This window comes from Triturus cristatus, chromosome 3_2, assembly GCF_964204655.1.
Source record: "Triturus cristatus chromosome 3_2, aTriCri1.1, whole genome shotgun sequence".
NCBI lineage: Eukaryota > Metazoa > Chordata > Amphibia > Caudata > Salamandridae > Triturus > Triturus cristatus.
Window position 1 is genome coordinate 221418603 of NC_140584.1, and position 24777 is coordinate 221443379.

The 24777-nt window shown below is 40.7% G+C and overlaps 1 protein-coding gene across 1 annotated transcript in view; it reads left to right on the forward strand.

Moving 5' to 3' along the window:
- Nucleotides 1-24777, forward strand: part of SPOP (speckle type BTB/POZ protein) — a 203700-nt gene that overhangs the window by 116353 nt on the left and 62570 nt on the right. The window contains exon 9 of the mRNA XM_085647011.1: nt 3290-3432. Within this exon, the coding sequence (XP_085503137.1) occupies nt 3290-3432 (143 nt within the window). The remainder of the gene's footprint in view (nt 1-3289; nt 3433-24777) is intronic.

Genomic DNA, 24777 nt, shown 5'->3' on the forward strand with positions numbered 1-24777 from the left:
CAGGAGCGCTTGGCAGAGTATGGCAAAACACATCCAGAGGATGATACTGTTCCCCCTGAGGGTCAGGAGGGAGACAGTGGAAGTGAGTAGAACTTATAGCCTCCTCCCCTAGAGAGAAAAGACCTCCCAGAGGAGGATCCTGCTCTCGAAAGACTAGCCAAGAAGACACCAAAATCCTGGCTGTAGAGAAAGGAAGAGCTGAGAATGGTTAGGACCCATCTCTGGTGGCAACAACATTTTAACTAGGGAGAAAGAAGAAGCTTTTGAATCTAAGATCCCCAAAGGGATTTTTCCCAACAATGTAGCGGGTGATAATATCACCAAATTATTTACAGCGTTTGAGAGGGCTTATAAAATGAGGAGACTCAACCGAAAGTATTGGCACTCTGTGCTCTGGGAGGTGGTCTCAGGAAAATATGACAGATGCTGAGTCTTTTGACCTCATGAACGATACTCTGATTTAAGGCTTTGGACTCACCACTGAGGAAGACAGGATAATATTCAGGGAGACACGAATAAAACGGCCTGGGTAGATTTTGTAGACTTCTCAGTGAAAACAGTAGGTGGTTGGTTAAAGGTAACAAGGTGCAAGACCGTGATGGGCTTTATAATCTTTTTATGAAAGAGCATCTATTGAGTAACTGTGTTCCTAAGAAATTACATCAGTACCTGGTAGGTCTATGTCTAGTTTCTCCTCAACAGTTTAGGAAGAAGGCAGACCACTTGATCAAGACAAGGGTAACCAAGACAACTCATGGTGGGGGTGACTTAGAGAAAGGGGTTACTAAGCCCCCAACTTTTTGCTCTTCTTCCTAGTTAGCCATACGCTAAATGCTGGGACTGAGGATCAGATGTAGTCTCTTACCCACTGACAGCGGCCTCAGGACGGACCTCCTCCTTGCGGATTCTGCAGAACTTTCAGTTAATTGTGACACCTGCCCACCTTCCTTTTTGTGCAGGTGTGAATCCGTCTGAGCGGGGTCCTTTCCTTCGACTGCAGTCTGGTCCGAAGCACCAATTTCTCATGGCTAGCTTGCCAGAATGGTGCTCAAATATGAATTTACCTTGAAAAAATAGACTAGAGGCGTTTGGCAAAACAGGAACAGTTGGTATAATTAACCAGTGCGGCCGGAAGTACATCATACAGAAACGGGTATGAGGTTTGACTCAAAGTACAATTGTTTTGAGTGCCTTTATGTAAATTTCTTGGAGCATCATAAAACAATTCATATATCCATTTTCGGGAGAGGAATGGGGGCCTAGTCATGGAGCCATAAATTGCTCCCACATGATAAAAAAATAAAGGTGGGTCTTGACCTTGCGTGGAAACAACATGGGCGAGTGGGTTATGTGTCCAGATGTCCGGCATGGGGAGTGAGTGATCACTGCACGTGCTGTGTCCTGATTGGCAGAGTCTTCCTAACTTCATGTGGCATATACGTTTATGATGTTTTGGAAATGCGCCCCCCTCTGCCATGTGCGTTTTATTGAGACTAATCTCCCCGGACCATTGTGTTGTCGCTTTCTATCTGTGGGACTAATCTGGGTTTTTCCTGTTCGCGCATTTGTTCTGCTGGTTACATGCAACCCCACCTGTGATCTGTCAATCAGTTGCCTCAGGCCTAGGTCGCAGGATCTGCCTCACCACATATTTCTGACTCAGGGTAAATTGAGAGGTCATATTGGTTCATTTCAACAACAGAGATTTGATTTATTTTTTATGCAGACGGATCATTGCGTACATTGACATCAATATTAACAAGCACACAGCAACTGAACTTTGAAAAAGGTGAGTGAGCCTGTAGGCCTCACTCCTGTGACAGAGTTGAAAAGGCCCTGTTCACTAAACAGTATGCTGCCACATCTGTGCACATGCTGCTTAACTCCTGGTAAAGGCCGTAGCCTTCCACCCACTTTGAGGGTAGCGCTTTGTGCACCCCTCCCGCTCCAACAAGACCTGAATCCATCAGACAGGCCTATGTCATGGGGCACACGCTTGGTCCATGTTTGCCTATGATTCCAAAAACTCAGCACCGGGCATCCAGACAACTGTTTAGGTGGGCACTCAGAGCAGGGGTACACGTCTTTACCATGCAGAAGACTTTTCTGTCTCAACATATGTATTAATGTTTTACGACCGAATTCTGGTGACAAAACATGAATATTTTACCACCAATTCAAAATTTAGGGTAACCCACTCAGAGATAAGAAGAGGTCCCTGAAAGACCTCTTACCCTTTGAGAATGTTAAAAAATAAAAACGATTCAGTCTGCATTTCAAGAACAAAGATTGCTTTATTTAAAATACATCACAGACGTGGTGGTTCTGCTGACCCTAGCGGTCCACATTCCCTGTGATGATTATCATTCCTAATAGGTCACAAACTGTGACGAACCTCATTGATATTCATGAGGTAGGTCGATTTATGACCCACTAGGAATCGATAATTTAATTATGGAAGTTGCATACATTAAGAACAGCGATTTCCTAATTGTGATTCATAGAAAGTGCAATTTAAAAATTACTATCCCCAATGTTAATACATTTGGTCCTAAATCTGTAAAGTTGGGAGTAATATGTTGCAGTTACATTTTCGAGATAAAAAAAGAATTATGGGTGGAATGCTTGAATAAATCTCATCTGCTGGTAATTACTTGGCGTCACACCCCAGTTCATTGTTTTTTTTTTACTCACCCTGCCGTCTCGTAGAGGAACTGGCCAAATGCAACTTATCCTTGATCCTGCTCCCAGAGGAACACTTATGGCTCAACTCCTGGGCAAGTCCCCTCTGAGCAAGAAAAACAAGTAACCTAATAACGGTTTAGGCCTCATCATTGAGGTATAGCTTGTGCCATGTGGCACAGTGAGCATGGGATTACGTCTGCTCATTCCCGTAGCATTTATGGGATTGAAGTGCAGAAAACAAAAAAGTATTGGGTGGGATGCTTAAATTAATCTTAACCCCTAGTAACTACTTATGAACGCATTCTAGTGCATCATTGTTGTTCTCAATGTAACACGTCAGCCAGGAGCCAGTGATTGCAGATCAGCCTCTATCATTATTCCTTTAGTTTCTGTAAGGCTTTATATGATCCTGTTAACCTTATTTGTAGACCGTGAAGATTTTTGACACACTTGAATAATGTAAAAAAAAACATAATGTTTTAGCTTTACTTGTGAGAATTAATATTTTGCATTTGCAAAAACAACTAATACTTATTTTTAAATGGATTGAATTACAGTTACGTTTCAGTTCGATGAGTTACTATAATTATTTTGTTTTCTATAGTATGCACTTGATCGTCTAAAGGTAATGTGCGAAGAAGCTTTGAGTGGTAACCTCACAGTAGAAAATGTTGCTGCCATTCTTGTACTTGCAGATTTGCACAATGCAAAGCAGCTAAAAACACGAGCAATTGACTACATCAGTCGGCAAGTAATGTTTTATACACCTTACTTATTATTTGTGCATATATATTCATTGGGGTGTCTGGTATGATAATTGTCATATGAAACATGTTTGCTAGCAACAGATGCGGTGGGGCACACATCTGGGGCTGTGCACCCCTTCAAGAGTGAAATCTTACAACTACACTGACTCAAAATTATGCAGACTGAGCAGCACAGAAGCATTCATGGAGTGGTGCGTTCACTGTCTCTCAGTGTAGCCCTGTCTGCAATGTATGCTTTAACTCTCTATAGTTATCTAGTTAGCATTCAAGTCTGTTGTTTAATGTAATCTAGCCCCAATCACTGCCATGGACCTCTGTGGAAGGGTGCCAACCAGGATGGGACCCATCATGATGTGCCCCACATTGTGAGCCTGTGCGCGCACACGTCATGTGCATCAGGTGCAGTTGTGGATGAGGCACCTTATTCCCGCCGCAAAAAGTGGTTGCTGTGTTTCACACAACAGGAATACCGCCAACTATGAGGAGGGCCTTCAGGGCCCTCACAAATGTTCATGCAGGCTTCCTGCAGAGTCTTGTGCATTTAAATATACATGCAGGCCCAGATTGTCAACATGTTTGTGTCTGGTTTGTGTTACTTTAACGCAGGCCCCGGGGTATGGAGTCTCTCTGGCTGTTTCAGGATCGGAGAGAGTGGGCTAATGCCCCTTTATGCTATTATCTGTCAGGCGGGTGGGGTATCACACCTTTGTTTTTAATTTTTTATTTTGACATTGTGTCTCAGATTTACGGATGCTCAGTAAATTAGGCAAAGCAAAAAAAAACTTTGTACCACAGGCGGGGTTCCCCTGGGATCCCCCTACCCCCAACAGGCTTAGGGGGTGTCCCTACCCTGCCCCCTTTTGTCTATTTTTTTTTGTATTTGTAAGACTCCGTCCTAAGATGGCTGCCGCTACATCCTTGTTGATGTGGTGGCAGCCAATCAGATCTGTCAGGTTCGTAGTGCTAGCAGTTTTTTTATTTCCTTTAGTAGGTGTGCACTGCCATATAAAATCATTTCCATAATTCATAGCCCTCCAGTTAGCATTACAGTGTCATTTGTCGAATAAAATCTGCTCACGCTGCCGTTCCGCAGCTTGACTACAAAGAATTCAGAGTCAATCAATTACGGAAATGATTTTATATGGTAGGGCACACCTACTAAAGATCATTTTTTTTAAAACTGCTCACACTGCGAATCCCAGCATTCACTGTAAAGTTCAAAAGCTCACTTGAAAGGCCCAATAGAGGGCAATACTGCTAATTATCATGCTATTAGAAGGTGTTGCAGGGGTGTTTGTGTAAAGCTGTATTTCTGCCTGTGACCAAAAGAGCAAGGAAGGTCTGAAACGCGAAAGAAAGGAGCTTCAGTGCCAAATGTAATTTTTTTAGCCTCATTACACCATTACCTGAGTGGGAGTGCGTCTTCAAACTCATGGACAAACTTGGTTTTGATATATTTATGTATATATATATATCTATTACCTATTGGCGGTCGCCAGTAGGTAGATATAGTTAGGACCTATTTTCCATAGGAAATCCGCAACATTCTATTTGGAATAACGTTGGCGCCGATTGACGAATCTTCGCGAAATTTTCCAAACTTTTGGCCAGTTCCGGTCCGCTCCTATCCTGAAAATGTAACGGTGATACGTCAAGCTGGGGCCGAGAAAAAAGGGGGGTCCCAAAACACGTTTTCCCCATGCATTTTCCCATAGGACCTGTTGACGCAGGTACAGCCCGAACTGCTGAACGGAGGTAGTCCTCAATTCAGACTCGTGCCTTTTGCTTAAATGGTGTAAATCCATTCAGTAGTTCCTGAGAAAATTAGAGTTAAACAGATAGATATATCTATGGCCTCGGAGGATCCGCGCACCCTCCCCGCACCCTCCCGAGCACGAGCTGAATGCTAATTGGCTGCCAACACTCTGAATCAGGAAGTGTTGGCAGCCCTCTTGTGCCTCGGTAGAACCGAGTCACAAGAAACCCCCCCAAAAAAGGCACAAAACGCGACAAGGGGGCAGGGTAGAAACACCCTGATCCCCTAGGCCTGCTCAGGGGGTTCCACAAGGACCCCCAAGGCCAAAAAAATATATATATATTTTTTTAATCGCGGGATGCGCTTAGGATCTGCGCATCCCGCTGCCGAAAAAAAAACGAAGTGCGGACTCCTACGCTTCATTTTTATTTAGCTCCTGGGGGGGCCAAGTCCCGGGGGCAATATGTATATTATAATGGGGGGCCCAGAGGGGCCCCGGGGACCGCCACCCCCGGGGCTTATCTGAATTATGGGGGGGGCTCTCAGCCCCTCCCAGCCCCGGGGACCGCCACCCCCGGGGCTTTATTATACATCGGTGGGGGGGCTCAAAGGCCCCCCCAAGCCCTGGGGACCGCCACCCGGGGCTTTATGTCAATGTATGCGGGGGGCTCATGGCCCCCCTGCAGCCCCGGGGACCGCCACCACCCGGGCTTGTTTTTTTTAAAACAAAAAAACCCTGTGTGGGGGGCTTGAGCCCCCCCACATGCCCCGGGGACCGCCACCTCCCCGGGGCACTAATTATTTAACATAGGGGGTCCGTTGCTGACACCCAAGCCCCGGGGACCACCACCCCCCGGGGCTTTAAATTAAGTGGGAGGGGGCGACACGGCCCCCCCTGGAGCCAATGATGGCCCTGGGGACCGCCACCCCCCAGGGCCGGCTCCTGCAGTGTTCCCGGGGTTCCCACCCCCGGGACACTGCTGTTTGCAATGGCAGGGCGGGAGCTGCTTTGCTTCATTGGAGCGAGAGCAGGGAAACCTGCTCTCGCTTCAATGAAGCAAAGCAGATTGCTTTTCCACATGGGGAGCAGCATGTTAGCTGCTCCCCATGTGGAAAAGCAATGCCGGCTCCCGCAGAAGGCGGGGAGCCGGCTGGGACCGTGGGGGGATTGGGGACCCCCCTATGGTTCCCAATGAGGTGGCCAGGCCCCGGACGATGGGGTCCCCGGAGCCAGTAGTGGCCCGGGAGGGGGGCCACACGGCCCCCTCCTTAAAAAATATAAAAAGACGGCCCAGGGGATGGGGTCCCCGGGGCCAAAAGGGGCCACAGGAAGGGGGCAAGGCAGCCCCCTCCAAAAAACAAACAAAAAAAAAGTGCCATGCCCCGGGGGATGGGCTCCCCGAGGCTAATTATGGCCTCGGGAGGGGCCCCCTTTCCGATTTTTGGTTTTTTTTATAAAAAAAAAAGAAATTGGGGGCAGGCCCTGGGGGATGGGGACCCCAGGGCCAATAAATTAGAAAAAGGGGGGCTACACAGCCCCCCTTCTAAAAAAAAAGAAAAAAAAGAAGAAGGGATCGGGCCGGAGGCCACGCCCCCTCATTGCACTTGCAATTCCCCTTGAATACTGGGGGTTCCTGGGGGCCAACTAGCCCACCAGGTACCTCCAGTAAGCGCCACGGAGCTGCGTTGCAGAGTGTTGTAAAAAGGGGCGTGGCCTCTGAACACCTCTGCAATGCAGCTCCCTGGCGCATACTGGAGGTACTTGGTGGGCTAGTTGGCCCCCAGGGGACCTCAGGATTGAAGAGGAATTAATTCCCCAACTTAAAATGCTCCACAGGGCGTGTTTGTACACGTCACCTCAGGCCACGCCCCCTTCCTTCACCATTGTACAAATATTCCTCTAAAATCAGCCGAACTACGATTTCCAATTTACTCACCTGCTATCAGGAGAGAGCCCAGGGCTGCATCTTTTAGCCCAGCACTGACTCTGAAAAGTAATTTTAAGCGTACTTACCAGTAACTTGTATTTCCTTCCATAGGAATCCATTGTGTGGTTTTCACCAGAAAAGTTTCTAAGTGTCCATTTTTGAAACATACAAATATTCCTCTAAAATCAGCCGAACTACGAATTCCGATTTACTCACCTGTTATCAGGAGAGAACCCAGTGCTGCATTTTTTAGCCCAGCACTGACCCTGAAAAGTAATTCTAAGCGTACTTACCAGTTACTTGTATTTCCTTCCATAGGAATCCATTGTGTGGTTTTCAGCAGAAAAGTTTTTAAGTGTCCATTTTTGAAACTTACAAATATTCCTCTAAAATCAGCTGAACTACGAATTTCGATTTACTCACCTGTTATCAGGAGAGAACCCAGGGCTTCATCTTTTAGACCAGCACTGACTCTGAAAAGTAATTCTAAGCGTACTTACCAGTAACTTGTATTTCCTTCCATAGGAATCCATTGAGTCTATTTTCACAAACTAAAAACATTCCTAAAAAATCGTCTGTATGACTTAAACACATTCTTTCAACTGTTTACAGGAGATTGGCCAGTGCTGGATCCAGGATCCACCACTGAGTAAGAAAAAGTAACGATAACACTACTTACCTGCTAAGTGAATTTTCTGCCATAGGATAACCTTGGTGATTCTATGTGAAAAATGTTCTAAGTGTCAACTTTTAACAATAATATTCCTTAAGAATAACTACTGTAACCAAAACGCTTTTACTCAACTGTTTACAGGAGATGTCCAAGGACTGAATCTAGGATCCAGTCCTGTGGTTAGAAAAGTAATCCATAAAGTAACTAATTGCATTTGACTAGAAATTCACATTGAGCTCAATGTTGCATTGGGTTTGAAATTGTGTTGCCGATGGCAACAACTGTAACTACTGTACTTAAAAGTCTATTGCCTATTTGCAAAGTATTTAAACTAAAGTAATTCATTCTGAGAAAGTATATTTTGTATTGTAATGTATAATGTAATTATAATGTAATTAAAAAAAATATATCTAAAAATAAATAGTTTAAAAAATGTAGTAAATCAGTATAAAAAAAATCAGTATAACAATTAATACATTAAAAATTGTCATTTACAAAACCTTTGAAATTTACTGAAAAAAACGTAGGTTTCAGGCCTGATATAGTTAGGAACTAGCATTTAAAAAACCTTTGAAATTCACTGAAAAAACCATAGGTTTCAGGCCTGATATAGTTAAGAATTAGCATTTAAAAAACCTTTGAAATTCACTGAAAAAACCATAGGTTTCAGGCCTGATTTAGTTAGGAATCAGCATTTAAAAAACCTTAGAAATTCACTGAAAAAACAATAGGTTTTAGGGGTGTTATAGTTAGCTGGACATTTCACACGAACAAAACCTTTGAAATTCCTCCGATATAGTTAGTTGTACTAACTACATCTCGCGCGCCCGCAATCCACTGCTGATGATGTCACATATTACATCATTCATGACATGGTCAGTGACATCACTGATGACATCTCAAATGACATCCACGTGACAATTAGATACACCTCATCATACACTAGTATAACCTTTCATCACTCACTGTAAAATACAGAGTGCCAAATTTAAAACCATTGACACACTAATACAAGTTTCTAAACACCCACTCAGTGATTCCTAGATCTATACACACATCTAATCACTTACCTATAGATTCACTCATACATGCTGTCAATGATCAATAGAACACTATCAAATATACTTATACACCTATATCGACATTACACACCAGCACACATCCTAATCACTTATGAAGTTATCCTACTCACTTATGCAAAAAATGGATCATACTTACTTTTACTTAGCTATACACTTATAAAAACACCACTTCATCTATTCATATAGATAATAACTCATAATTAGAGTGTTATAAAAACACTATTACAAGTATACAGTTATCCATACAGTCACTCATACAATCACTGAGTCTTATGTATACTTATTTATATACAACAACTGCACATACACTGGCTTTTATTTTCCTAGTTTGTTGGACATGTACCATTGAGACATATATTGGCTCATCGCCACACCCATAAAGATATTCACTCACCCAAACAACTGTTATAACATGTAGTTTTAACTTCATATACCTACTGAATCAACTATTCACACATCTTTGGGGCGTCACACCCCCCCCACCGAACCACACACACATTCACTCTGCCATACAAATACTCAGTTAACTAATCAATAAATAATATAGACTTTCACATAGCTAGTAACCAACTGGTGCAGCAGTTTACACAACAACTGACAAAGTGATACAGATTCTCACACAGTTTAGTCACTATCCAATATATTTAGTGAGACACTATAAATTAGTCAAGTAAACAGTCAATCACACTGCTACTAAATCCTCCATCCAGATATTTATATTTATATATCCACTCATTCTTCAATGCAAATTGCTATATATATATAATACATATTTAAATAACGAACCAAACCCCATTCACTGGATGATGTCATCAGTGATGTCATCAGTGATGTCATTTGAGATGTCATCAGTGATGTCACTGACCATGTCATGAAGGATATAATATGTGTCATCATCAGCAGTGGATTGCGGGCGCGCGAGATGTAGTTAGTACAACTAACTATATCGGAGGAATTTCAATGGTTTTGTTCGAGTGAAATGTCCAGCTAACTATAACACCCCTAAAACCTATTGTTTTTTCAGTGAATATATATATATATATATTAACTGAGAAAACCATAGGTTTCAGGAGCGTTATAGTTAGTTCGACATTTCACTTGTTCAAAACCATAGAAATTCCGGCGTTATAGTTAGTTCAGCTAACTATAACTCGTGCCCCCGCAATGCACTGCTGATGACATCACATTACATCATTCATGACATGGTCAGTGACATCACTGATGACATCACTGATGACATCACTGATGACATCTCAAATGACATCACTGATGACATCATCCAGTGACTGTGTGTTTCTGTAAAGTTTAATTTTGTTTTATATATTTGCCAAGCTATATTGAGGAATGTGTGGGTGTATCAGTGTCTGTATGGAGGATTTAGTAGGTATGTGACTGACTGTATAAGTGAGCGATTAAATGTGTCATACTGAATGAATGGGTTAGTGACTAAACTGTGTGAAAGTCTGTATCAGTCTGTCTGTTGTTGTGTAAGCTGCTGCATGGGTTGGTGAGTAGCTGCATGAGCGTCTATATGGGTTATTGATTGCTTGCCTGAGTATTTGTATGGCTGCCTGAGTGTGTGTGTGTGTGTGTGGGTGTGTGGGAGGTGTGTGACTGCATAAAAGTGTGAGTGCTTGGTTCACTGGGTGTATGGATTCAAGGGTGCATGTGGAAACAGCTGTATGGGTGGGTGAGTGTATGCATGGGTGTGTTGGTGAGTGAATGGATGTCTCAGTGGTACATGTGCAAGTAACCACATATGTAAAAGGCAGTATATGTAAGTGATGGTGTATATAAATAACTATATGTGAGAGTCAGTAATTGTGAGTGGCTGCATGGATGAGTTTATTTATATCAGTGATTCTATAAGACATTAATTATGCGTTTTTATCTGTATGAATAAGTGAGGTTGTGTCTGTATAACTGTATAGGTGAGTAAATGGAAGTATGATTGATTCTTTGCATGACTCACTAAGTGGATATGTGGCACTGTGCGTGTCTGTATAGGTGTATGAGTGCATATGATAGTGTTGTATTGATGAGTGACAGCATGTATGAGTGACTGTATGGGTGAATGAGTGGATGTATGTGTAGACCTAGGAATCAGTCAGTGCATATTTAGTAACTGGTATTGATGTGTCTGTTTTTTCAAAAATGGTAGTCTGTATTTTAGAGTGGGTGTATCAAAGGTTATATTCAGGTGTGAGGAGGTGCATCAGATTTTCACGTGGATGGTGTCATCAGTGATGTCATTTGAGATGTCATCAGTGATGTCATTGACCATGTCATGAATGATGTAATATGTGACGTCATCAGCAGTGCATTGCGGGGGCGCGAGTTATAGTTAGCTGAACTAACTATAATGCCGGAATTTCTATGGTTTTGTACGAGTGAAGTGTCAAACTAACTATAACGTTCCTAAAACCTATGGTTGTGTCAGTGAATTTCTATGGTTTTTAAAAGCTAATTTCTAACTATAACGTACCTGAAATCTATGTTTTTTTTCAGTGAATTTTAAAGGTTTTTTAAATGAAAATGTTTAAGTCTAATGTACCTCAATCCTGTTTTTTTTATTTTATATATATATATATATATATATATATATATCACTGAAAAAACCATAGGTTTCACACACGTTATAGTTAGGAATTAGCATTTAAAAAACCTTAGAAATTCAGTGAAAAAACCATAGGTTTCACACATGTTATAGTTAGCTGGACATTTTACTCGTAAAAAACCAATGAAATTGCCCCGTTATAGTTAGTTCAGCTAACTATAACTCGCGCGCCCGCAATGCACTGCTGATGACGTCACATATTACATCACTCATGACATGGTCAGTGACATCACTCATGACATCACTGATGACATCTCAAATGACATCACTGATGACATCACTGATGACATCATCCAGTGAATGTGTGTTTTTCTGAAAATTAAATATGTTTTATATATGTATATCTCAAGGTTGATAGAAGAATAAATGGGTATATTACTGTCTAAATGGATGATTTCTTTTTGAAAAATTGATTGTGTAACTGACTGATTAAGTGTATCATAGTGAATACATGGCTTAGTGAGTAATATTTAAATATGTAAATATCTGTATCAGTCTCTCACTTTGTGTATAAGTGGCTGCATGGGTTGGTGAGTAGCTACATGGGTGTCTATATAGGTTATTAGTTGGTTTTTTTGAGTATTAGTCTGAGTGTCTGCATGGTTCGGTGGGGGGTATGACGTAGTGCATAGGTGCATGAATGAGTGACTCACTGTTTGTATGTGTTGAACAGAGCATGTGTGCAGGACTGCATGGGTGGATGCGTGTGTGTATTGGTGTGTTAGTGAGTGAATGACTGTCTGAATAGTGTCTTTATGAGTAACTACATATGTTTTAAACTAGTATATGTGACTATTGGTGTATATATGTGAGTATATGTGAGAGGGAGAGATTGAAAGAGTTCCTGTATGAATAAGTATGTGTTTCTATAAGTGATTGTTTAAAAGACTAAGTATGTGTAAGTTTCCGTAGAAGTAAGTGTGGTGGTGTGTGTATAACTGTATATACAGGTGAATGTATGTTTGATTCTTTATTAGCATGAGTGACTATGTGTGTGAGTAACTCTATGGATGAGTGGCATTATGTAACAGGATGTATAGGTGTATGAGTACATATGATGAGTGAGTACATGTATGAGTGACTGTATAGGACTGTTGGTGAATGAGTGGATGTGTATGTTGATCTTAGAATTACTGAAGAGGTTGTTGTAACTGGTATTGGTATGTCCATTGTTTTGAAAATTTTAGTCTCTATTTTTGAATGTGTGTATCAAAGCTTATATTAAGGTGAGAGGAGGTCTGCCACTCTATCACAAGGATGATGTCATCAGTGATGTCATCAGTGATGTCATTTGAGATGTCATCAGCGATGTCATGAGTGATGTCACTGACCATGTCATGAGTGATGTAATATGTGACGTCATCAGCAGTGCATTGCGGGCGCGCGAGTTATAGTTAGCTGAACTAACTATAACGGGGCAATTTCATTGGTTTTTTACGAGTAAAATGTCCAGCTAACTATAACATGTGTGAAACCTATGGTTTTTTCACTGAATTTCTAAGGTTTTTTAAATGCTAATTCCTAACTATAACGTGTGTGAAACCTATGGTTTTTTCAGTGAATTTCTAAGGTTTTTTAAATGCTAATTCCTAACTATAACGTGTGTGAAACCCATGGTATTTTCAGTGAATTTGCAAGGTTTTTTAAATGCTAATTCCTTACTATAACGTGTGTGTAACCCATGGTTTTTTCAGTGAATTTGCAAGGTTTTTTAAATGCTAATTTTTTTTTTTATTCTTCATTTTTTTCAAACATATTTTTAATTTAATTATCTTTCATTTTATAAAGACTATGCTTAAATTTTTAAAATCCTTAAATATTTTTTTTTAATATATTTTTTAAAATAAACATGTAAAATTTATTACCAGATTTTTTTTTTTTTTTTTTTTTTTTTTTTTTTTAGTACGCGTACCGTAAGCTCACGGTAAGCGTACGGTTTACGCAACGTCCGTAATCTATCTACGCTGCTTGCGTATAGTTACGCAATTTGCGTAGCCGCGCGTACTGCGCGTGGGACGCGTGCGCGCTTACGCCACACGCGCACGTTACGCGGAAGTGCCGGGGAGTGACTGTGACGCAATAAATCTCTGCCTATAATTCTTCTATGCACACAGAGTCATGTTTTCACATTAGTCCCACAACGAAATTTCTTTGCCAATTTGAAAGCACACTTACTGCTCTTTTTTTTTTCGGGCCAAGTGAAAATCTCTTTTTACAATTTGAAATCACTTTTACAGACTGACACATTATGAAACCACTATTTTTGATTTATTTAATTGCACGTGTCCAAGCTGTTTTTTTTTCAGACCACCACCATGTGCATTCTCTGTGACTGCCTACACTCCACCAAGGGCAACCAGCCTTAGTGATGCTGAATGTATTTGCATTACAGACTTAAACCTGAAAACCCCACTCGCTTGTAAATACTGTGCATGACTATACACGGCAAGGACATGGGTGTGTGCTAAGCCTCTGCTTCTTCCCCCAAAAATTCGCTCCCCCTTTCCATCTAATGCAACTGTGAAATCACCAGAGCAAGACGCAATAAATCTCTGCCTATAATTCTTCTATGCACACAGAGTCATGTTTTCACATTAGTGCCAAAACGAAATTTCTTTGCCAATTTGAAAGCACACTTACTGCTCTTTTTTTTTTTCGGGGCAAGTGTAAATCACTTTTACACACTGACACATTATGAAACCACCATGTGTAACTACAACAAAAACAATTCCCATTTCTATTATTCATTTCTTAAGTTACCACATACATCCCCTCTCAAACTGTAAACTCACCTTTAAAATTAGTTAGTTGGGAAAGAAATGTGACACTCAAACAGCAGATTATCAGAGCCAGGATCTCTGTTCTGTTCACCTCTCTCCTCTCAGCAGAACCAGATAATGGCAAACTTTCCCTCTATTTTTCCACACATATACATGTAAGTTTCAAATCTCAGTGCTTCCCCCTTTTTTTCACATGTATTCACACATTTCTATTGGTTGAAAACCAACCCTTTTCCAAAAGTACCCTGCCCCCAACTTGACTTCTGCCTAGTACCCTTCCCCCAACTTGACTTCTGCCTGCTACCATAGCAACAGCTCATGGAACACTGCTGTGTGCAGTTAGGTCAGAAGTTCGACACACAATGTTTCAATTCCACAGAGCAAGAGTGCTTGACTTTTCAAACCTTACAGCAAATCCATAGTACTGTTCTTTGGTTACACATTTTTTTGTACCAATACAAAACATGCTTCTATTAATTTTCACATACAGCCTAGTTTTTATTCTAGAATGGTATGAAACAGCCAATCAGTTCTTTTTGTTTTAAAAAAATATGTATGCCTCCATTTCCAAACTGTCTTTCTTTTCTTATTGCCATTCTACTGAAAGACACCTCCTGAGTGCATCCAGTTCTCCTTTGAAGATGTTCACAGTGTGGATTGTAGGGCACAGCTATGTCTTCTGGAGTGAAAAGTTTGCAGAGAAAACAGATATGGTGAGAGACCTTGCTTTGCCAAATGTAGACATTAAATGGATTGGTCAGAGAGGGTTAAAGTGGCACCAATTGATGCCATTGGTGAAATCCTTCATTCAAATCCAACACCCTGACCTCATAATAGTGCACTGTGGTGGCAATGACCTAGGCACTTTGACTGGGGTAGGTCTGGAAATGCTTATGAAGGACACCTTTGCACAACTGTTTACACTTTTCCCTAAAACTGCCTTTGTGTTTTCCAACATATGCCAAAGGCAAAAATGGAACTGGTCCAATCATTTCTGTCCACAGATTGACAAAGCAAGAAAGCACGTCAACAAATCTGTTTCTGCTTTCCTCCGTGACTATGGTATGGGTGCCATTTACCACAACAACTTGCGTTATGACATGCAAGACATTTATAGAGGAGATGGTGTGCACTTCAATGATGAAGGGAACAGAGTCTTCCTCTTGAACCTTAGACTCTGCATCGGTACTTACTTGTAGGTACCACTAAAAAAATGACTTCATAAACACAACAGCTCTTTTTAGAGCTCCCTAATTTCTAAACTCTTAAATCTGCTTTTCATTTATCTATTTTTTTTTTTTTTTACCGTACGCTTACCGTAAGCTTACCGTACGCGTACCCCGTGATTTTTTTTAAATCAATAAATGTTTTTTTTGTACTTTTCTGTCCTTCTTTGACCCCCTTACAAATGTTAGGGGGTCTGTAACTCTCCTCATTGCCCCCTTTCCTTGTTTTCACTCTTTTTTTTCAGAGTGAAATACACAAAATGGCGGCCGCCGCTTCCTGGTTTCGACCGATTCGAATGTTTACTAAGATCTAACAGCCAATCAGAATCGCGCTCGCGCACGCCGCCGTACGCTTACCGTAAGCGTACGGTAAGCGTACCGTAAGCGGGCTCAGATATATATATTGATTTAAAGGCTATTTTCTCAGAATCTACTGAACAGATTTACACCAAACCTACAAAAGGCACTTCCTTGACCTGAGGACTACCTCTCTGCCAAATTTCTAGTAATTCTGTTCAGCCGTTCGGGCTGTAGCCCTGTCTAAAGGTCCTATGGAAAAATGCATGGGAAAAACGCGTTTTGGGACCCCCCTTTTATCTCAGCCCCCGCTTGACGAATCACCCCGAGACTTTCAGGGTAGGAGCGGAGCGTAGCGCCCCACCTATTTTGAAAAATTCGCGAGGATTTGTCGACCGGTGCCAAAGTTATTCAAAATAGAATGTTGCGGATTTCCTATGGAAACGTGGTCCTAACTACGGACCTTAATTTATCGTGAAAACATAGTCCATATTATTTTACATGTTCCTCACATTTAAATTTCTCCCAAAACAGAAAATAATAAACACAACTTCAACAAAAATAATTACATTTCTATTATTCATTTCTTAATTTACCATATACATCTCCTCTCAAACTCTAAACTCACCTTTAAAATTAGTTAGTTGTGAAAGAAATGTGACACTCAAACAGCAGATTATCAGAGCCAGGATCTCTGTTGTGTTCACCTCTCTCCTCTCAGCAGAACCAGATAATGGCAAACTTTCCCTCTATTTTTCCACACATATACATGTAAGTTTCAAATCTCAGTGCTTCCCCCTTTTTTTCAAATGTAATCACACATTTCTATTGGTTGAAAACCAACCCTTTTCCAAAAGTACCCTTCCCCCAACTTGACTTCTGCCTAGTACCCTTCCCCCAACTTGACTTCTGCCTGCTACCATAGCAACAGCTCATGGAACACTGCTGTGTGGAGTTAGGTCAGAAGTTCGCCAAACAATGTTTCAATTCCACAGAGCAAGAGTGCTTGACTTTTCAAACCTTACAGCAAATCCATAGTACTGTTCTTTGGTAACACATTTGTCTGTACCAATACAAAACATGCTTCTATTAATTTTCACATACAGCCTAGTTTTTATTCTAGAATGGTATGAAACAGCCAATCAGTTCTTTTTGTTTTAAAAAAATATGTATGCCTCCATTTCCAAACTGTCTTTCTTTTCTTATTGCCATTCTACTGAAAGACACCTCCTGAGTGCATCCAGTTCTCCTTTGAAGATGTTCACAGTGTGGATTGTAGGGCACAGCTATGTCTTCTGGAGTGAAAAGTTTGCAGAGAAAACAGATATGGTGAGAGACCTTGCTTTGCCAAATGTAGACCTTAAATGGATTGGTCAGAGAGGGTTAAAGTGGCACCAATTGATGCCATTGGTGAAATCCTTCATTCAAATCCAACACCCTGACCTCATAATAGTGCACTGTGATGGCAATGACCTAGGCACTTTGACTGGGGTAGGTCTGGAAATGCTTATGAAGGACACCTTTGCACAACTGTTTACACTTTTCCCTAAAACTGCCTTTGTGTTTTCCAACATATGCCAAAGGCAAAAATGGAACTGGTCCAATCATTTCTGTCCACAGATTGACAAAGCAAGAAAGCACGTCAACAAATCTGTTTCTGCTTTCCTCCGTGACTATGGTATGGGTGCCATTTACCACAACAACTTGCGTTATGACATGCAAGACATTTATAGAGGAGATGGTGTGCACTTCAATGATGAAGGGAACAGAGTCTTCCTCTTGAACCTTAGACTCTGCATCGGTACTTACTTGTAGGTACCACTAAAAAAATGACTTCATAAACACAACAGCTCTTTTTAGAGCTCCCTAATTTCTAAACTCTTAAATCTGCTTTTCATTTATCTATTTTTTTTTTTTTTTACCGTACGCTTACCGTAAGCTTACCGTACGCGTACCCCGTGATTTTTTTTTAAATCAATAAATGTTTTTTTTTGTACTTTTCTGTCCTTCTTTGACCCCCTTACAAATGTTAGGGGGTCTGTAACTCTCCTCATTGCCCCCTTTCCTTGTTTTCACTCTTTTTTTTCAGAGTGAAATACACAAAATGGCGGCCGCCGCTTCCTGGTTTCGACCGATTCGAATGTTTACTAAGATCTAACAGCCAATCAGAATCGCGCTCGCGCACGCCGCCGTACGCTTACCGTAAGCGTACGGTAAGCGTACCGTAAGCGGGCTCAGATATATATATTGATTTAAAGGCTATTTTCTCAGAATCTACTGAACAGATTTACACCAAACCTACAAAAGGCACTTCCTTGACCTGAGGACTACCTCTCTGCCAAATTTCTAGTAATTCTGTTCAGCCGTTCGGGCTGTAGCCCTGTCTAAAGGTCCTATGGAAAAATGCATGGGAAAAACGCGTTTTGGGACCCCCCTTTTATCTCAGCCCCCGCTTGACGAATCACCCCGAGACTTTCAGGGTAGGAGCGGAGCGTAGCGCCCCACCTATTTTGAAAAATTCGCGAGGATTTGTCGACCGGTGCCAAAGTTATTCAAAATAGAATGTTGCGGATTTCCTATGGAAACGTGGTCCTAACTATAACTACCTACTGGCGACCGCCAGTAGGTAATATATATATATATATATATACATATATATATATATTTAAAAAAAATGTGAATAATTTTTAGTTAGGAAAACTAAATTCATTCTTTAAAAAAAAAATATATTATACAGAAGTTGCGCACCCTTTGCGCACTCTACACAATTGCTGCGCGCATTCCGGTAGCCATTTTGAAAAGTCGCGCTGGGATCGCGACTTTGGCTTGATTTGTAAAGTATGAAATATCTTTAAATTAATTATAAATAAAAGTTTTCCTTTAAGTGTTTGTCCAAATTTATTAATAAAAGTATTTTTAAAGTATTATTTTCAATATAATTTCGACTAAAGATTATTCGATTGGTATTAGATTCGGAGGTTAGGAGGGATGGCCATTTTGTTCGATCTGTTTTGCAAGATGTTTTTGTCTAGTCAGGTGGACACCCTCCTCCGGGTGAGGTACGGCTTTAGGATTCTATTCAAAAGGTGAGGAATCAACAGGCAGAAGTGTCCATCAGAAGAGCAAGTTACTTACCTTCGGTAACACTTTTTCTGGTGGATACACTATCTGCCTGTGGGTTCCTCACTGTCCCACCCGCCCCCCTGTTGTCCACCTGTTTCTACCAAAAAGATGCTTTTACTGTTTGGCATGAATGTTTTTCATTTTTAATATGTCTTAATCATGCTTATGTTTTAATAGTGAGAAATGCTTTTGCTTTATGCCTTTATTGGTTATGCATTTACGCCAGTAGATAGTTATAGTTAGGACCTATTTTCCATCGGAAATCCACAACATTCTATTGGGAATATCTTTGGCGCCGATTGACGAATCTTCGCGAAATTCTCCAAACTTTTGGCCAGCTCCGCTCCGCTCCTACCCTGAAAGTTTTGCGGTGATCCGTGAAGCGGGGGCGAGAAAAAAGGGGTTTCCCAAAACGCGTTTTCCCCATGCAATTTCCCATAGGATCTGTTGTCGCAGCTACAGCCCGAACCGCTGAACGGAATGACACCAAATTTGGCAAAGAGGTAGTCCTCAGTTCGGACTCGTGCCTTTTGCATATATGGTGTGAATCTGTTCAGTAGTTCCTGAGAAAATTAGGGTAAAAAAGTTAGTGATATCTATGGCCGCGGAGGATCCGCGGACCTTACCCGCACCGTACGTGCACCCTCCCCGAACCGAGCGCGCACCCTCACGATCGCGCGCTGAATGCTAATTGGCTGTTGAGCATCTCTCTACATTCGAAACCAGGAACTGTTGGCGGCCATTTTCTGCCTCGGTAGAAGCGAGGCTGAAGATGGAAGGGGAATAAGTGTGTAAAAGATATAAAGGGGGCAGAGTGGAAATACTCTGACCCTCTAGATCTGCTTAGGGGGTCCCAGAAGGACTCCCTGTGGCACCCCTTTTTAAAAAAAAAAAAGCGGCGAAATGCGCGCACGTTGTGCGCATCCTATCGCGTTGGATGCACGGATTCTCTCGCGGTGGGTGCGCGGATCCACGGCAACGTTTTTTGAAAAACGACAAGGAATCATTGGTTGTATAACAACTTTGTACACTGAAAGGAAGGGTGTATATTTTTGTTTTTTAAAGGTATGATTGTTATTGGTTAACAAAAACAGATTGTAAGGAACATTATATATGATAAGCTGATATGTTGAAAAATCAAGCACACTTCCTGCCTTGTGTAGGAACATTGTGTGCTGAACTTGTGACCTGTGAGCTTAGTGCAGTGTTTCATGAGCTGTTTCTATGGTAACAGGCAGAAGGCAGATTGGGGGAAGGGTTGAAATGTATTTCAGTTGGAAAGGGTTGAAATGTTTAACCAATAGAAACGTGTGTTTGCTTTTGAGTTTATGTGCGAAGGATTGTGATTTGATGTTTACATGTATATGTGTGGAAAATGAAAGGGAAACTTTTTCATTCTTTGCTTTTGCTGAGAGGTGCACAGTGCAGATATTCTGTAAAAGAAAATATGGTGAGTGACTGATATACTTCTTAATCTACAAAACAACTTGAAAGATGAGTTATTTAATTGTGAGGGGATGTATGTAGACTATTTTGATTTTAATCAGACTAATGTATTAATCCTGCTAAAGTGTAGGGAGTACTTTTTTTTCTCTACAATCTTATTGACAGTGTGTGTGCATGTGGAAACCATTTTGTGATAAGGATTTGTTTTTTCATGTGTTTGTAGACAGATAACTATGCAGTTTTTATATTTTGGTAGAATTAGAAACCAGTCATTGCTTATGAATTTGTGAAATGAGTTATGTTTCTGCAGTAAAATGTAGTACTCCTTGTAGATGAAGAAATGTGTTTTGGTATAGTGCAAGGGATAGTGGTGCTTGTCTAGAATCACACTGTGAGTGTGTGTGCATTTGGGAACCACTGTGAGAGAAGGATTGGGTAACATCGTGTATTTTCTGACAGAGAGCTCTTTTAAAACCGGTCACGTTGTCAAGTTTTAGTTGCATTAGAAGCCAGTCTTTGCTTATGTGTTTATTAAATGAGTCAGATATTGACACTAAAGTGCAGTTGTGAAATATGTAGATTGTGTGCAGTTACCTTATCACTTCCAGTGTAGTGAATGAGTTTTGGTAAACTCCTAGGGATAGTGGTGCTTGTCTAGAATCACACTGTGAGTCTGTGTGCATTTGGGAAACACTGTGAGAGAAGTGTTTGGTAACATCGTGTATTTGCTGAGAGAAAACTGTTTTGAAACCTGTCAAGTTTTAGTACCATTAGAATCCCGTGTTTGCTTATGTGTTGATTAAATTAGTCAGGCGTTCACATTAAAGTGCATTTGTGAAATATGTAGATTGTGTGCAGTTCCCTTACCTCTTCCACTGTAGTGAAGGAGTTTTGGTAAACTCCTAGGGATAGTGGTGCTTGTCTAGAATCACACTGTGAGTCTTTGTGCATTTGGGAACCACTGTGAAAGAAGCGTTTGGTAACATTGTGTATTTGCTGACAGAAAACTGTTTTGAAACCTGTCATGTTGTCAAGTCTTAGTACCATTAGAATCCAGTCTTTGCTTATGCGTTGATTAAATGAGTGAGGCTTTGACACAAAAGTGCAGTCCTGAAATATGTAGATCGTGTGCAGTTCCCTTGCCTCTTCCACAGTAGTGAATGATTTTTGGTAAACTCCTAGGTATAGTGATTGTTGTCTAGAATCACACTGTGAGTGTGTGTGCATTTGGGAACCACTGTGAGAGAACGATTGGGTAACCTCGTGTATTTTCTGACAGAGAGCTCTTTTAAAACCGGTCATGTTGTCAAGTTTTAGTAGCATTAGAAGCCAGTCTTTGCTCATGTGTTGATTAAATGAGTCAGGCATTGACACTAAAGTGCAGTCGTGAAACATGTAGATTGTGTGCAGTTCCCTTATCACTTCCAGTGTAGTGAATGAGTTTTGGTAAACTCCTAGGGATAGCGGTGCTTGTCTAGAATCACACTGTGAGTTTGTGTGCATTTGGGAACCACTGTGAGAGAAGTGTTTGGTAACATCGTGTATTTGCTGAGAGAAAACTGTTTTGAAACCTGTCATGTTGTCAAGTTTTAGTACCATTAGAATCCCGTGTTTGCTTAAGTGTTGATTAAATTAGTCAGGCGTTCACATTAAAGTGCATTTGTGAAATATGTAGATTGTGTGCAGTTCCCTTACCTCTTCCACTGTAGTGAAGGAGTTTTGGTAAACTCCTAGGGATAGTGGTGCTTGTCTAGAATCACACTGTGAGTCTTTGTGCATTTGGGAACCACTGTGAAAGAAGCGTTTGGTAACATCGTGTATTTGCTGACAGAAAACTGTTTTAAAACTTGTCATGTTGTCAAGTTTTAGTAGCATTAGAATCCAGTCTTTGCTTATGCGTTGATTAAATTAGTCAGGCATTGACATTAAAGTGTAGTTGTGAAATATGTAGATTGTATGCAGTTCCATTAACTCTTCCAAAGTAGTGAATGAGTTTTGGTAAACTCATAGGGATAGTGGTGCTTGTCTAGAATCACACTGTGAGTTAGTGTGTATTTGGGATCAGTGTGAGAGAATCATTTGGTAACATCATGTATTTGTTGACAGATAACTGTTTTAAAATCTGTCATGTTGTGAACTTTTAGTAGCATTAGGATCCAGTCTTTGCTTATATGTTGATTAAATGAGTCATGCCTTGACACTGATGTGCTGTACTTAAATATGTAGATTGTGTGCAGTCCCCTTACCCCTTCCACAGTAGTGAATGAGTTTTGGTAAAGTCCTAGGATAGTGTTGATTGTCTAAAATCACACTGTGAGTCTGTGTGCATTTGGGTAAGGATTGTGAGAGAAGCATTTGGTAACATCGTGTATTTACTGACAGATAACTGTTTTAAAACCTGTCATGTTGTCAAGTTTTAGTAGCATTAGAAGCCAGTCTTTGCTTATGCGTTGATTAAATTAGTCAGGCATTGACATTAAAGTGTAGTTGTGAAATATGTAGATTGTATGCAGTTCCTTTACCACTTCCACTGTAGTTAATGAGTTTTGGTAAACTCCTAGGGATAGTGTTGTTTGTCTAGAATCACACTGTGAGTCTGTGTGCATTTGGGAACCACTGTGAGAGAAGTGTTTGGTAACATCGTGCATTTGCTGACAGATAAGTGTTGTAAAACCTGTTATGTTGTCAAGTTTTAGTAGCATTAGAAGACAGTTATGGCTTATGCTTTCATTATATGAGTCAGGCATTGACAGTAAATTGCAGTTGTGAAATATGTAGATTGTGTGCAGTTCCCTTACCACTTGCACTGTAGTGAATGAGTTTTGGTAAACTCATAGGGATAGTGGTGCTTGTCTAGAATCACACTGTGAGTTAGTGTGTATTTGGGATCACTGTGAGAGAAGCATTTGGTAACATCATGTATTTGCTGATAGATAACTGTTTTAAAACGTGTCATGTTGTGAAGTTTTAGTAGGATTAGAATCCAGTCTTTGCTTATGCGTTGATTAAATGAGTCATGCTTTGACATTGCTGTGGTGTACTTAAATATGTAGATTGTGTGCAGTACCATTAACTCTTCCAGAGTAGTGAATGAGTTTTGGTAAACTCCTAGGATAGTGTTGCTTGTCTAAAATCACACTGTGAGTCTGTGTGCATTTGGGTAAGGATTGTGAGAGAAGCATTTGGTAACATCGTGTATTTGCTGACATATACCTGTTTTAAAACCGGTCATGTTGTGAAGTTTTAGTAGCATTAGAAGCCAGTCTTTGCTTATGCTTTGATTATATGAGTCAGGCTTTGACATAAAAGTGCAGTCCTGAAATATGAAGATTGTGTGCAGTTCGCTTACCACTTCCACTGTAGTGAATGAGTTTTGGTAAACTCCTAGGGATAGTGGTGCTTGTCTAGAATCCCACTGTGAGTCTGTGTGCATTTCAGAACCACTGTGAGAGAGGCATTTGGTAACATCGTGTATTTGCTGACAGATAACTAATTTAAAACCTCTCATGTTGTCAAGTTTTAGTAGCATTAGAAGCTAGTCTTTGCTTATGCATTGATAAAATGAGTCAGGGTTTGACACTAAGGTGCAGTACCATGTACTATTCTGTTCACTGTGGCAGAGCTGAAAATTTAAAAGTTTTATCTAAGCACTGTCCTAGAAGTAGTCTGATTATTTAGTCAGTTTCTAAGTACCAAATAGATTGCTTCAAATGTCTATGCAGTATGCATGTAGTGTTCTAACATACTATACACTTGTGTTTTACACCTTCAATTCCCTAGTCAGTATCCATACACTTCCAGGAAATATCCTGTCACTTCCTTTGCAGTCCTCTAGAGACCCATTCAACAGCATGTACTAATTTTATCAATGCATAAGCAAAGACTAGCTTCTAATGCTACTAAAACTTGACAACATGAGAGGTTTAAAATTAGTTATCTGTCAGCAAATACAAGATTTTACCAAATGCTTCTCTCACAGTGGTTCCCAAATGCACACTGACTCAGTGTGATTCTAGACAACAACCACTATACCTAGGAGTTTACCAAAAATCATTCACTACTGTGGAAGTGGTAAGGGAACTGCACACAATCTTCATATTTCAGGACTGCACTTTTATGTCAAAGCCTAACTCATATAATCAAAGCATAAGCAAAGACTGGCTACTAATGCTACTAAAACTTCACAACATGACAGGTTTTAAAACAGTTATCTGTCAGCAAATACATGATGTCACCAAATGCTTCTCTCACGCTGATCCCAAATACACACTAACTCACAGTGTGATTCTAGACAAGCACCACTATCCCTAGGAGTTTACCAAAACTCATTCACTGCAGTGCAAGTGGTAAGGGAACTGCACACAATCTACATATTTCAGGACTGCACTTTTCTGTCA